This window comes from Artemia franciscana, chromosome 9 (genome assembly GCF_032884065.1).
Source record: "Artemia franciscana chromosome 9, ASM3288406v1, whole genome shotgun sequence".
In the NCBI taxonomy this organism is placed as follows: Eukaryota; Metazoa; Arthropoda; class Branchiopoda; order Anostraca; family Artemiidae; genus Artemia; species Artemia franciscana.
This window is the reverse complement of record NC_088871.1, coordinates 45,147,608-45,162,202: the sequence shown is the minus strand read 5'-3', so window position 1 is coordinate 45,162,202 and position 14,595 is coordinate 45,147,608. Positions and strand designations below refer to the sequence as shown.

At 35.9% G+C, this 14,595-nt stretch overlaps 2 protein-coding genes across 2 annotated transcripts in view; both read right to left on the bottom strand.

The window, feature by feature from the left end:
• Window positions 1-14,595, bottom strand: part of LOC136031467 (uncharacterized) — a 71,736-nt gene that overhangs the window by 40,595 nt on the left and 16,546 nt on the right. The window lies entirely within an intron of this gene.
• LOC136031466 (uncharacterized) lies at window positions 4,152-5,688 on the bottom strand. Its single transcript, XM_065711088.1, has one exon. It carries the CDS (start codon window positions 5,677-5,679, stop codon window positions 4,243-4,245), a length of 1,437 nt encoding a protein of 478 aa, XP_065567160.1. The 5' UTR covers window positions 5,680-5,688; the 3' UTR covers window positions 4,152-4,242.

The window sequence follows — 14,595 nt, the reverse complement described above, 5'->3', positions numbered from 1 at the left end:
CTTGTCATCTTTTAGTTCCTGGAGGCCAATTACTAGTGGTTCTATGATTGGGAAAGTGTTTGAGTTGTGTTTGAAGGATCTTCTTGAAATTCTTGACACTGGTTCTAATCAAGTTGGTTTCAAGAGAGGTTTGGGATGTGACCATGCCCATGCATCTTTCAGCAAAGTTATTGAAGAAGCGAGAATCTCTGGTCAACTGCTATACGCCCTCTTGATTGATATCAAAGGGGCCTTTGATAACATTTCTCATGCATCCGCTCTGCTCACTTTAATCCATGCTGGATTGCCCCTAGCTATCATACGAGTCCTTCGCTCTTGGTATTCTGGTTTAAAGATCCGTATCTGTCCGAGTTCGTCTTCATCTCAGTCCCAATTAATTCAAGTGGGTAGAGGAATTAGACAAGGAGGAATTATTTCTCCTTATATATTCAATTCTTGTTTAGCTACTGCCCTTAATTCTCTTTCTTGCTCGTTTGTTTCATTATCTCGAAATCTGTCTTACATTGCATATGCTGATGACATTATCCTTCTAAGCCGGTCCAAGTCTAGTCTTGTTTCTAATTTTAATATTGTAATTAATTTGTTTAAAAGGTTTGGGCCTTTCTATCAGTTTTGAAAAATGTCAATTTTTTGTTGTAAATTGTTTAGAGGATAATGTCAGGGCGACTCTCGATTGCGGCAATGGTGTTATTTTTCAGTCGTCGCCAATAGTCACTTATTTGGGATTACCTTATGCTGCTTCGAAAAGAGATTTCAAACCAGTCCTGGTTCAGCATGTTCAGATGAAACTACGGAAGGCATTCGGTCTTTTAATTCGTTTTCGGGGTCTTTACCGTCGGGACGTCCTTGGTCGTATGTATAGCGCTGTTGCTCTGCCTCACGTATTGTTCCCGTCCCTCCTCTTCCGAAATTTCAGACCTTCTGATCTTTCGCCCATTAAAGTTTCTTATTTTAAATTTTGTAAATTTTTACTTGGTTTCCCCCTTTCTTTTAGTAGCACTGAGATTGTTTTAAAGCTTAATGTGAAGGATCCTGTAGTCTGTATAAAGAAAAAATATAAAACGTTTGAAGATAGGGCGAAAATTAACCTTTTAGGCCACAATTTATTTCCGTTTTTTAGTAACAGTTCTGGCTCTTCATGATTTCTAGGCTAATCTATTTAGCAAGTTTTTTTTTTTTTAGTGTTGGATCAATATTTGATAGGTTTTGATTGTAAGTGTTATCATTTGTTTTTTCTTTATATTATATTGTAGCGTACTCCTCATTTTTTGAGGGAAATAAAGAAAATAAAATAAAAATAAAACATACAAACAAAGGCACAGAGACATGTAAACAGACACTCTGTCACACAGGCACGGTGGGAGAGAGACAAAAATACACAAAACACAAAGTCAGACACACAAAGCCGGGCACAGAAGCATGCAAACAGACGCTCTGTCGCAGAGGCACAGTGGGAGAGAGACAAAGAACACACACACAAAAGCACAAAGACAGACACACAAACACACAACGACAGGCACGGAGATATACAAAGAGACGCTCAGCCACACCAGCACGGTGGGAGAGGGACAAAAACACACACAAAAACACAAAGTCAAACACACAAAGACAGGCACTGAGACAAGCAAACAGACGCTCAGTCACACAGGCACGGTGGGAGAAACAAAAAAACACACACAAACACAAAGTCAGACACACAAGCACACAAAGAGACATGCAAACTGACACTGAGTCACACAAGCATGGTGAGAGAGAGACAAGAAAACACATTAAAACACAGAGTCAGACCCACAAACACACAAAGACAGAAATAGAAACATGTAAATAGACGCTCAGTCACACACGCATGGCGGGAGAGAGAGAAAAACACACACAAACACAAAGAATCACACACACAAAGATAGACGCAGAAACAGGCAAACACACACTCAAACACAGAGGCACAGTGAGAGAATCAAAAAACACACAAGCACACAGAGTCAGACATACAAAGTGTGCAGGGAATTCTCCATGCAGGGAATAGGTTGTTCCGTAGAATCCATTTCCCTAATCAAAACATTAGAAAGTCTTTCTTGGTCCAGGTGTCTAGCGCTCCATTTCGTTGAGGAGAAATCGATTTCGAATCCTAAAGCAGACAAAAATCTTTGGAATACAAAGATTCCCCGGAAAAAAGTATTGAAGAAAATGGGATTTCAAAAAAACGCCTCGAAGAAAAAAAAACGCTTCGAAAGAAAATTAAAATCATGAAGAAAAAAGTTCTTAAAGTATTACATAACATCCTATGTGTGCGCCAGCGCTACGTAACACTCGCGTGTGTACTATCATTACGTAGCAATCACGTGTGCACCGTCAATAACTTAACATTCCACGTGTGTGCCCTCCTCAGTTACAAGCGGAGATTCCCCACGGGTTCCGAAGAAACAAGTCAAGCGAGAATACATTACACTTAATATAAGTAAACATCCACTATTACATAAAAACCAAAGAGATCTTGAAGAAAAATGTCTAGAAGAAAAATGTCTTGGAATGTCTTGGAATGTCTTGGAAAACATCTTGAAGAAAAACGTCTTGAATATTTCTTGAAGGGTTTCTTGGAGAAAACGCTCCCTATGATGTAACGCCTACCTTTATATCTTGATTTGGTGGTACTCCCTGAAGTTTTTTCCTTGCTTTCTCGGGTTTTTAAACAATTGAAGAAACTATTACGCAACGCGTACGTTTCCATCTTTATTCGACGGGTCCCTGAAGTCTTTTCCTGGTCCTCGTGGGTTTCTTGAATAATCAAAGAAAAAATACTCTATTACGTAACAACACCTGTATCTTTTAGAAAACATTCCCTATTATGTAACAAACACCTGCATTTTGAAGAAAATTAATAACACCTGCGTCTTGAGGGAATCGCCATTAAACTTCTTCGTGATCCTAAATCATTAAGGAAGAAAAGAGTAGTGGCTATGGGCCCGTTTAAAGTGCCTATGGAGGTACTACTGACGTCACCGATTAAAAGTTTGGTTTAGCTATAGATGGATAGACAGAAAGGTATAAGAAATTACTTAACCTTTAGTACGGAACTTTCGTATTTCTGTGAATGAAAACATTCTCATTTTCACTGAATCTATGAAAATTTTTGCCATTTTTTCGATAGCATACATAGCTTTGCTTTATTTCACTACTACTATCGCTAATACACCTACTGCTAGCAGGTCATTTCAATGCTAAGGCATCCAAGGGCATTACAGCCCCGCACGCTCCTCCTCTACCGAATCTATTCAAAGCTCCATTTTTACTTCCTCCTCTAAAGATCTAATTTCCCTTTGTGCTGAACATAATTTATTTGGCCGTTGTTTCTTAGAGACAAGAATCGGCTTCAGGTACTCTTAAGTAAATTCAACTACATTACTCTTAAGTAAATTCACATTACTCTTAAGTAAATTCAACTTCTACAGAAATAACTAAATTCATTAGAAATACGAACTAACAATACGAATTGCGAACGAACAACGAAATATGAAAAACGATACGACTACGAATACAATGACAATACGAAACGACTAACGAACTACGTTACGAATAACGAAATACGACAAAATACGAACTAACGATTTATGTTAGCTAATGTTCATGCCTTTTCTTTCTTTTTTTTTACTTCCTTTAACTATATTTTACAAGATCGTGAATAAATTTAAGTAAAGAGGTAGAAAGAGAGCTTATTTACTTTAAACAGTAAAAACGGCGTTTGAGCAATTATTAAAAATTAGTAGTCTACTAATATGAATCTAGGATCTGCTGGAAAATTGTCTTATGGAAAATTGCCGGAAAACAAGAAATGCTACGAAAAACGGACCATTACAAACAAATCGCACGGACGGACACAAGTTTCAAATTAACATTCGAGGATTCTGATCCATATAAAAAAAAATCAACAAGTGTTCCAATTATGTTCCGGTTATTTTTGACGGTTGCGTGAGCTACCTCAACCTGAAGGGTTATTCCCTCTCCGCCACCTGGTGTACATCTTTGGGTGTCACTTGTTCCATTCTGAGTGGCACAGTTTCGCCACACCCCTTTGTAGCAAGCGTGATCTAGCATACGCGATTTTTGAAAGCGGACAACCCGCTGGACAAATCCCCTAGGAGTAGCGTTTAATTCTTACTATTGAATTGAATTGAACTGGATGATTCCTCCTCTCTTCCCGCAAGGACTCAGGAGGCTTCTTGTACTATGATCACTATACCACTTGGTTCATATAAGATTTATCCGATTAATATCCTTTAAAAACTTGCATATCAACTTAAGTCCATCAGCACAATCACTGTTCAAGCCTGCTCCGCTTAGTATGTCACTATTCTGTCGAATTCTGTTTTCCCTAATAAATTTTCGAATATCCTTCCTACTGTCTTCTGTTCCTTCACAATCGAATAAAAGATGTTCTACCGTTTCCTCATTTCCACAAAATGTACATCTCGGATCATCATTATAAAAACGGGCTCTATATGCCTGAGTTCCTGCATGACCTGACCTTAGTCTAAATATCACCCTGGCTTCAGATTTACATAGCGCTCCATACATTTTCTTTTCAAATCGCCTTTCTTTCTTTTGTATAATAAATTTATTTGTTGAGAACGCACGAGTGTCCTCGAGTGTCCTTATTTTCAATTTCTTTATCACTTCTCCAATTTGATTAACCATCCTGGGCGTAACACTTGCAAGTGGTTGCCCGTCTTCTATGGATGCTTGTTTTGCTGCAGTGTCGGCCATTTCATTTCCCCTAATGTTCGCATGTCCAGGTACCCAATCCAATGTGATAGTTACTCCTTTTTCCAGTAGTTTCTGTAATTCTTCATGGCAATAAATCACTTCGGGAGCTACTTTATTTTCTACATAAATATTCTTTATTGCCTCCAAACCACTCTTTGAATCCGAGCAAATTCTATAATTTTCACCTGCAGATGCAGAATCTATTAAGTATCTCACTGCTTTGGCTATTGCAACTAATTCTGCTTGAAACACTGTAGTTATGTCACTTAATTTGATTAATTTAACTATATTTTTGGAGGGGATTACAAAAGCAGCCCCCACTTTATTGTCCACTTTGGATGCATCTGTGAAGATATCTACAGTGTCAAGATATTGCATCTCTTTTGTCATCTTGAATGATTGATCACAATCTAGATTATCCCACTTTTCAAATTCAGTATTGCACTGGTATGGAATGGATTCCCACTGAGGGGTTATGAACATATTGGGCACTCTCAACATTGATGTCAACTGACAATCCATTTGAAACTCTTCCATTATCTCCTTTGCCCTCACAATACCGAACTGTTTTTTCCATGAACACCACAATCTTCCCTCTTTTAGCATTCTTGATTTAATTGGGTTTGACTGGTCAGCTATCCATGTCTTCTGTAAAAACTTTAATGTTGCTATGTCTCTCCTGCTGGCTAGCTTTTCAATTCCACTCTCTGATTCCAGAAAGCTCCGTGGAGTTGTCTTTCTTGCTCCAAAAGCTGTCCTTAAAGCGTTGTATTGAATAGTTTCCAGCTCCTCTAACAACGACTTTGACGCTGCCATATAAATTATTCCTCCGTATTCTATTTTTGCTCTTATGTATTTTATATAAAATTCTATCAAAAAGTCGGGTTTTGGGCCAAAATTTGCTCCACTTAACATTTTCATAATATTTAATCTTTTGGCACATGCTCTCTTTAACTGTCTTATATGAGTTTTAAACGTCAGATTTCTATCAATTGTAATTCCAAGCCATTTGAATTCATTCACGATTTCAATTTGCTCCCCATTTAGAAAAAGGAGAGGAGTCGCATACTTTTTCCTTCGCGTGATTATCATTGCTTTTGTTTTATGGACCGAAAACTGCACACAATTTACCTTGGCCCACATTTCCACTAATTTTATTTTCTCCTGGGCCACCCTTTACCCCTCCTCAATACTATCACACACTATCCACATTCCATTATCATCAGCGAAAATTGCAGCTCTATCCTCTCCTGTATCCAGTGGTATATCAAATTCACTTATGTTGTAATAATCAGGCCCCAATGAGGAGCCTTGTGGAACACCGCGTTTTCTCAGTACCTTTCTTTCCGAGTATGCTTTGCCCACTTTTACTGTCACTTCTCGTTCTTGTAGATAATCATAAGAAAATCGTAGTAAACGTCCTCTAACATTTGCTGCAATCACTCCTTCTAATATATGTCGATGAACCATACTATCAAAAGCACTACTCACATCGAAGAAAACTGCTAAACAGATTTTCTTATTTTCCAAACAATATACTGCGTCATTTACAAACATTTGTAACACTTCTGTAGTAGATCTGTTCTTTCTAAAACCACATTGAACATCTTTCAAAGTGTTAGTTTTTTCCACTTTCCATGTAAGCCTCTCCTTAACCATTCTTTCATAGACTTTTCCTAAGACAGGTAGTAGAGTAATCATCCTTAAGTTTTCAATTTTTGAATTATCTTTGCCTTGTTTAGGAATCATAGTCACTACCCCATCCTTCCATTTTTTCGGAAATTTTCCATCTTCCCAGGCCTTGTTAATGATTTCTAACAATGTCTTTATCCATTTGTCACTTAAATGTTTGATATACTGTGGGTAAATCATGTCTAACCCCGGTGCTGTTAATGGTAACTTTTGAATCACTTTGTTTATCTCCTTTACTGTAAAATGTCTATTATAATCTATATCATTTTCTATTTTAGAGAGTCTCATTACCTTAGCAAATGTAAGTTGTTCCTCCTCATTAAAATCCTCTGGTCTTCCAGTCACTGACTCTACAAAATCTAATGCTTTATTCGCTTTCTCTTGTTCTTCCACTATCTCCTCTCCATTAACAATCAAGGGTGGGTTACGATTATCTTCTTTATTCCCTGAAATCAGTTTTTTCACCGTTTTAAAAACTCTACTTGCAGGTTGTCTAAAATCTAACTTCTCCAGAAATTCTCGATACGAATTTTTCTTTGCTTCCAATGTTTGTCACCTAAAGGCTGCATATTGTCTTTGAAACATTAGAAAGTTTTCAAAGTTTGGGAGCTGCCTATACCTTCTTCTTGCTTCTAATAACTGTTTCTTTGCAATTGTACATTCATTGTTCCACCAAACACTCAGTTTGCGGTGACTAGGAGCTCTTTCACTTTTTGGAGCCAGTTCTTGCGCTATTTCTAGGAGTGAATTTTGAAATGTCTCTATTTTCCCATTGACATCTTCATAACAGTTCACTCGTGACTGAACGTCTGTCTCTTGTAATTTATTCTTAAAAGCTCCCCAATTAATCTTCTTTAAATTAACTTTACTAGATACTTCATAATTTGCGTATATACTATTATCTTGAGAAATCTCTACCAAAATGGGAAAATGATCACTATACAGGGTAGATTCCTTATCACTTGTTATTGATACTTTTGATGCTAATGAGGCTGACCCTATGGTCAAGTCTATGGTCACTGATCTTCCTGTTCTGCTATTAATTCTAGTTGGTAAATCCTTTGGGGTAAGCAGGCAGATATCTGAGTTTTTCATTAAAAATTCATAGATTGTTTTTCCATTTCTATTATCATTTCCACATCCACACCAAAGACCGTTGTGTGCATTTAAATCTCCTATAATCAATACTTTCTCCCCTCCAGGCACTGTATCTATAATTTTTTCTAGACCACGGTCACTTAAGAGTAGGTTACCGTCTGGTATATAAATATTGAATATATTCAGCTTTACTCTATTTTTAAGATATAGTTTACATCCAACAACTTCCATTTGGTAATCCTCCTGCATTGACAAATAAATTGGGGTATAATTGATTTCCTTATTAATTCCAATAATCACTCCACCTCTCTCTTTATTCCATCTATCTAATCTCACTATTTTATAATCTCTGAATGATGGATTTATATATGGTTTCAGATAAGTCTCTTGAATGCAAAAAACGTCTATATTATTCTTAATGCAATAGTCTAGCACTAGATCCTTATTCACTTTAACCAATGATCTTGCATTCCAAGACATAATTGTTATGTTTGATTTAACAGTCATTTATTTATGCACTGATTCAAAATATGGCTGCTATTCATTTGCATGATTCCCAAACTTTCAATAAAACTACAGAGTTTATCGACTTTTTCTCTGATAGGCAGGTTCTCTATGCTTAAAATTTCTGGTGACAACACTAGACCAATCACAATCTTATTTATAGTATTACTCACTATTCTTTGCTGCATCTGACTATTTTCATTATCCCTAAAAGGCACGTTGATTTTTGCTTGTTCTTTATATGCTTGTTTGTTAGTCACTTCAGCATATGACCTATAAACTATTTCTGCTCTTCTAAAACTCATTTGATGTCTTTCTGCAACTTTTAGAATCTCAGTATTCCTTTGCCTGACAATACATTGCATTGAAGTTGATGGATGGTTACCATTACAATTAATGCATTTGTATAGTGATGTTTTATTTTGTAGATTGTTGTTCTTCATTTGACACAGTCCAGATGCATGCTTTCCAGCACATCGTAAGCAAATTTCTTCTTTTGCTGGGCAATATTTCTTTACATGTCCATATCTTTGGCACTTATGACATTGTAGCAATTGTCTCTTATATTCATGCACAATCCGCCTCCTCCCCCCCATCCAGACCACTGGAGGAAGGAAATTATTTTCAAATGTTATCAGTATTGCTAGACTGTCTTCCATTTTTCTAGTCTCTCTGTTAAATCTTTTTTTGCCTTTTGGCCCCAATTATTGTAATTGGGCTATCTAAACTATCTAAAACATCATCCTCTGAAACATCAAGGGGTATTCCCTTGATTATCCCTCTTACTGTCTCACCTCTTCTTTTGGCTTCTATTGCCAAACCACACATTTGACTTTGCTTCAAAATTTTCTCAGCTGCCACCTCATTTTTTACAAAAATAACCATTTTCCTTCTTTGGGCAAAAACTTCAAACTCAAACTTGTTTTCTTTTAATATTTCTTTCATGCACTTTGAAAGTCTGAAATCTTCTGGGAATCTTTTTGATTCCTCTTCCTCCTTTACTTCAATGACCATTCCAATCTTGAAAAGTTCTTCTTCTGGTATATCAAATTCTTTATTAATATTTAATTTGGTTGACACCCACTGTCTCTGGTTTGGCTCCTTATTTATCCCTTTCTTTCCATCTTTTGGAACCTGGGATGAGAGTCCATCCTTATTCACTACATTATGCTGTTTCGATTGAGGTTGTTGACAGTCAGTATCTGTAGCTCTTCTTTTTGTAGCTAATTTGTTGTCTATTTCAGGGTTCACACCTTCTACAACATAAGGGTTAACACAATCAAACATGTCTATTTCCTGTTCACTATATGCTTCTCTGCTTCTTGGTAAGGGTGGGTACTCCTGATCAAGTAGTTGGCTGTATCTATTTTGCGTGGGTACCATTGGTACATAAGATGATACATTAGGCAAGCACATGTTATTAGGGCTATTAGAAGGTTGGATTGGTATAAACATTTGCCCGTACTGGTTAATTACAGGCACTGTTGTTAGTCCTTGCATATTTTGGTAGCCATAGGGGATTTTGACTGGAGCCCCTGATGGCTCCATTATTGGTCACTTTCCTCTTCTTGCAAAATATATTCTTTAAGTCTTTCCAAATTAACAATATTTAATCTCCTTCCACACTAAAACTCTAGTCCCTACTTTTCAACTTTGTGACGTTTGAATTGGATAACTTTAAAGTCTTTAGAATTCACATTCAATAATTTGCTTTTCGTCCATCCAACTCAGAGCTTATACGCTTGTTATAGTTTTTTTAATTCTTACTATTCCACGTGGTCTATTTAAGATTTAAAACACACCTGTTTAGAATACCTTTAGGGATGGAAAGAGAGAGATGCGCAAGCATAACCGTCGGGAGGAGCGTGAACATTTAGGGGATGGTTACAGAAAAAAACTGTTTAACTATTTTTAAGGCCGCGTTTTCCGGATGAAGAATGACAGATCGCCGAAAATCGTCCTTTTCGGCGATCCATCTAAGGCCAAAGGAAAATCCATTTGGTCGTCCAAATCGTCCTTTTCGGGGATTCATCTAAGACCAAAGGAAAAGGAGGTCGTCCCCGAATGAACTGGGAAGAGGATGAAGGATTTAAAAGAAATTATGGATATTTATCTGTTACCCAGTACACACTCGAGAATTTGGATCTACAGGTACGGGGTTAAAACAATTGAGACGCTTGGGAGATAGATAGTATATATGTAATTTGGGTTGCATATTTTCACATTAGGGGGGGGGGGTTAAGCAGAGCGGGGCTGCATGCAAAATGTAACCTAACCTAACCGAAATACCAACTAAATATTTATTAAAATATAGCTACAATGTAGATTTTCACTGAGCCGAAGCTACTTGTCTCCATATACAAACAGCAAGAAACCGGTTCAAGTGTGTAAATAATTTCTTAGACCACACTGCTTTTCCATTTACGAAAAATTAAGCAAGAAAAAATGGGTTTCAATTTCAACAAAGCATTGAACAGAAAATAAAAACAAAACAACACTTTAATAAAAAATATTCCGAATATTTCGGCCTCACGTCCGGGAGCCTTTCTCACCGGAAAAAAACGACTAGAACAAAAAACAAAGAAAATTGTTCTTAAAAAATAAAACACACATAAATAACAGGACAACTAAACACATGAAGAAGAAAAAATAATAATAATAATAAATAAATAAGAACAACTCACATTATAAAAAAAACTTCCAGCACTGATGTTGCAACATAAGAATAAAATCAAAGCGAAAGTCTATAGTGAAACCTTAGGTCACTCTCCTCTCAACATTCAGTGTATAAAAAGAATCTATATAACTTTTAATAGATTCCCATTTATACACTGAATGTTCAGAGGAGAGGGACCCATGGTTTCACAATATACATTCGCTTTGTTTTTTTGTTCTTTTCTTATGTTGTAACGTCAATGCTGGAAGTGTGTTTATAATGTGAGTTGTTCTTATTTATATTTTTCTTCATGTGTTTAGTTTTCGTGTTTTTCTTGTGTGTATTATTTTTTTTAAACAATTGTTTTTTCGTTCTTTTCGTTGTTGGTTTTTCTGTTGATAAAAGATCCCGGATGTGGGGCCGAAATTTTCGGAATATTTTTTAATTAAGGTGTTGTTTTGTTTTTATTTTTTGTTCACTGCTTTATTGAAATTAAAACCCGTTTTTTCATGCTTAATTTCGCGAGTGTGTACTGGCTAATAGGTAAGTATCGAAATTATAACTTCTTGAGAGGGGTGTAAAGAGGGAGGCTTTGAACAAATTGTAATGAAGGAGGAGCGTGCACAGCTCTGTTGTCTTCAGGTAACATGGTGCTGCGTTGAGTTGTTAGCAGTAGTAATATAGTCAAATAGCGCGTATTTTGGAGGTTTTCATATTGCAGAAGGGAGAGAGGTCAAACCATGACCCACTCCGCAGTCTGGACACTGCATTGAATATACCAATACTAATTATTAGAAGTACAGGGGGAGACAGTGTATATAGGGATAAGATAATAACAATCCGCTATGATGGTGCAAAGGTCTTTTCAAAAGTGATAGAGCTGAAAAAAAAGTATTCAAACAGTCAGTTCACTGAAATGACTGGACTGAAAAAACCTGTTCGTTAGCTGTAAATATTCGTCAGAACATACATGACAGGGTAATCCTAGTCAGCACTTCCACTATCACTGAATTTGTCGAGGCTTTTCTGAAAGATCATTGGGTTCTCAAAAATCTCCCAAAATTATAAGTTCGTCAACATGCGAACATCAACACAAAATATTTGGGGAAATTTCGAAGAACCCAATTTTGCGGGGGGGGAATTCCGGAACGCCCCAAAAAGTCTGGGGCTACTGAAAGTGCGGATCCTACTCAAGAGTAATGTCCATGCCCCCTCTAATCCTCTTCTTAGGTCCCTATATAAAATGGTCCCTATATAAGATTATTCTGCACACAAAGATAACCATGACGAAGACCACACTGTCTTCCCATAAAATAATATAAGAAATTAACGAAGGATTTTCTAAAGACGTAAAATAGAAGATACAACCTAAGCAAATATTTCTTTTCTTTTCTTTAAAATATTATTTCACTGAAGACGACTATTGGTTATATAGCCAAAACATTCGCTTATTTCTATATTATATTTTATTCATTGACTTAAGAAAATTCCTCTTTATCTTCTTATATTTTGTACGAAAAAAATACAAAAGGACATCACTTAAGACAGCACTGCTCGAAATTTTTAGGATTAGTGTATTTCCTGGGGAGGGGGATACAAAAAGTTTTTGGCAACTGTTTTTCGATTTTTGTCCTTTATCTTGAAAACCCTATTTACGCCTTCATTTTGAAAATCAACCTTGATTACTTGAAAATTGATCGAAGTAAGCGCTTCCTTGCTGAATGTAGGGTTAACAATGGTTTCTGAAATAACCTATGCTTCAAGTACTACAGTTTTCTAAAATGAAGTTTCTTAAACTATTTTAAGTCCCGCCCATTTTTGGCATTGATCAAACTAAAAAAAAAACACACAAACAAAAATGATTTTCAAATATAAATATCCGGATTTCATCTGTTTTTGCTTCTTTTTTTTAAACTATCCCCCAGACTCAATTTCTAAATTATTATGTAGCCTATATGTTTTAAATATAGCTTTAAAAGCATTCAAGCTGCAATCGCTGGCTTGTTCTGGCAAACTGCCAACTGCCTTTAATTTTTATAATAGAACTATTTATATAAATTGACCTTACCTGCTAATCAAATAAGAAATCCAATCTGGATTTTCAGTGAAAATATTTCCTTCAATGTCCATAGTCTTTACTTAAACGAATAATTCTGCATTTCCTGTCTTGTTCCTTTAATATTTCGTTAAAAAGGCCAAGATAAAGAAAGATAAAAAAATCTATCATCTTTATCTGATACAACAAAAAAATTTGAGCCAAATAAATTATTATTCGACTGAGAGGAACGGGTTGGGGGTACGGAGAGGAAATATTATCAAATTATTCTTCCGGCTTTAAATTGGATGCAGGTGTTTAAGCTCACCTACAGCCAGTGGCATCGTTTCGGGGGCGGGGGGCAGTTGCTTCCAATACTTTTGGAGAAAAAATTATAAGGGCAACACCTTTTTTGTTATTTTTTTTTTAAGAAAAACCAACCCATGGTACACTTTTTGGGTGCCATATAGCACTTTATGATTGTCTTGATCAGATTCATAAAAAGCAATTAAATAAGAAAATTAGTCGAGTAATGAGCCCATAATTAGCTCTCTATCGCGTCCATGTGTCCGGCCCAGCCTCTCCATTCAAAAAATGTCACCCAAACTGCACTTTTAGAGTACCATGTGGCACACTACGTGCCACATTAGTGTCCTTTTCATGCCACGCTAGTGTCACGAAAAGCTCCGTAAGGTTTTCGAACGCTCCGTAGTCAAGTTAATAAAACTGTATCAGCTCGATTTTTTCTACGGCTGTTTACTAATAGTGAAACCAATTACTGTTGGTCAATTTCACTCACAGGAAAAGTGTTAACGCCTTGGTTAGGATAAAAACAATTTTCTGTTGCTAAGCAACGGAGGGTCGTACAGAGTTCAATAAGGGGGGGATACGCCGAATGGCAGAAGATCTCTATAATTTTTGTCCCTTACGGAATACGATAATGTCATCCTCACGTCACGATATACAGAAATTGAACTCGAACAAAGTATTCTTAAGAAAATATAGAGCAGAGAAATTTTAACATCGAAAGATGACGAATCAGAGGTTGGGGACAATTCCTAGGCGATTCTCCTGCTCTTCACACCTTCATAGGAGGAGGTAGATTTTGCAGCAACGAAAAAGTTTCAGAGGTAGAAACTTAAAAAAAAACAATTCTCAATTCAAGATAATATTTTTTTCTAAAAATACCTTGAGCGACAGTCAAATGCTAATTCCACAAGCACAAAGAAAGGCAGAAAACCGTAAATTACAACAGCAGAAAAAAATTACATTTTTATGTAATACAAATTACATTTAAATAAGTAATAAATTACATTTAATCACATTTTGTAAACAAAACAAATTACATTATTACATAATTACAAATTATAATTACAAATTACAAATTACATTTTGTAAACAAATTACATTTAAATTTATTACATTAATAAAAAATTACATTTTTATGTTTTTATTTTTGTAAAAATTTACATTATTGTTGTAAATTACAACAGCAGATTACAAGCAGAAAATTACAAAGCAGAGTGCAAAATCCTCTAATATTAAATAAATATTATAAATATTAAATAAATATTAAATATTAAATTAAATAAATATTAAATTAAATAATATTAAAATCCCCAGTCAATCAAATCTTCCATCTCGGCTAGTTCCAGGAATTTTTGTGGCGGAAAAGAAAAGATTCAAAGAAGTGGAACTTTCAAAAATTTGACAGCTAAATTTATTCTTCACAAAATACAAAAATTTTCTACAGAGGGTGAGCTTGTTAGGCTATCCAAAAATCCCAACAGTATCACTAAGGCAGTATTCAATGGATGGGTTAGGGGTTCTACCCCCCCCCCTAAACGTTCGT

What these genes read in the sequence shown, in the direction of transcription:
- LOC136031466 (XM_065711088.1), bottom strand. Translation starts at nt 5,679, where the DNA reads ATGAAAATGTTAAGTGGAGCAAATTTTGGCCCAAAACCCGACTTTTTG.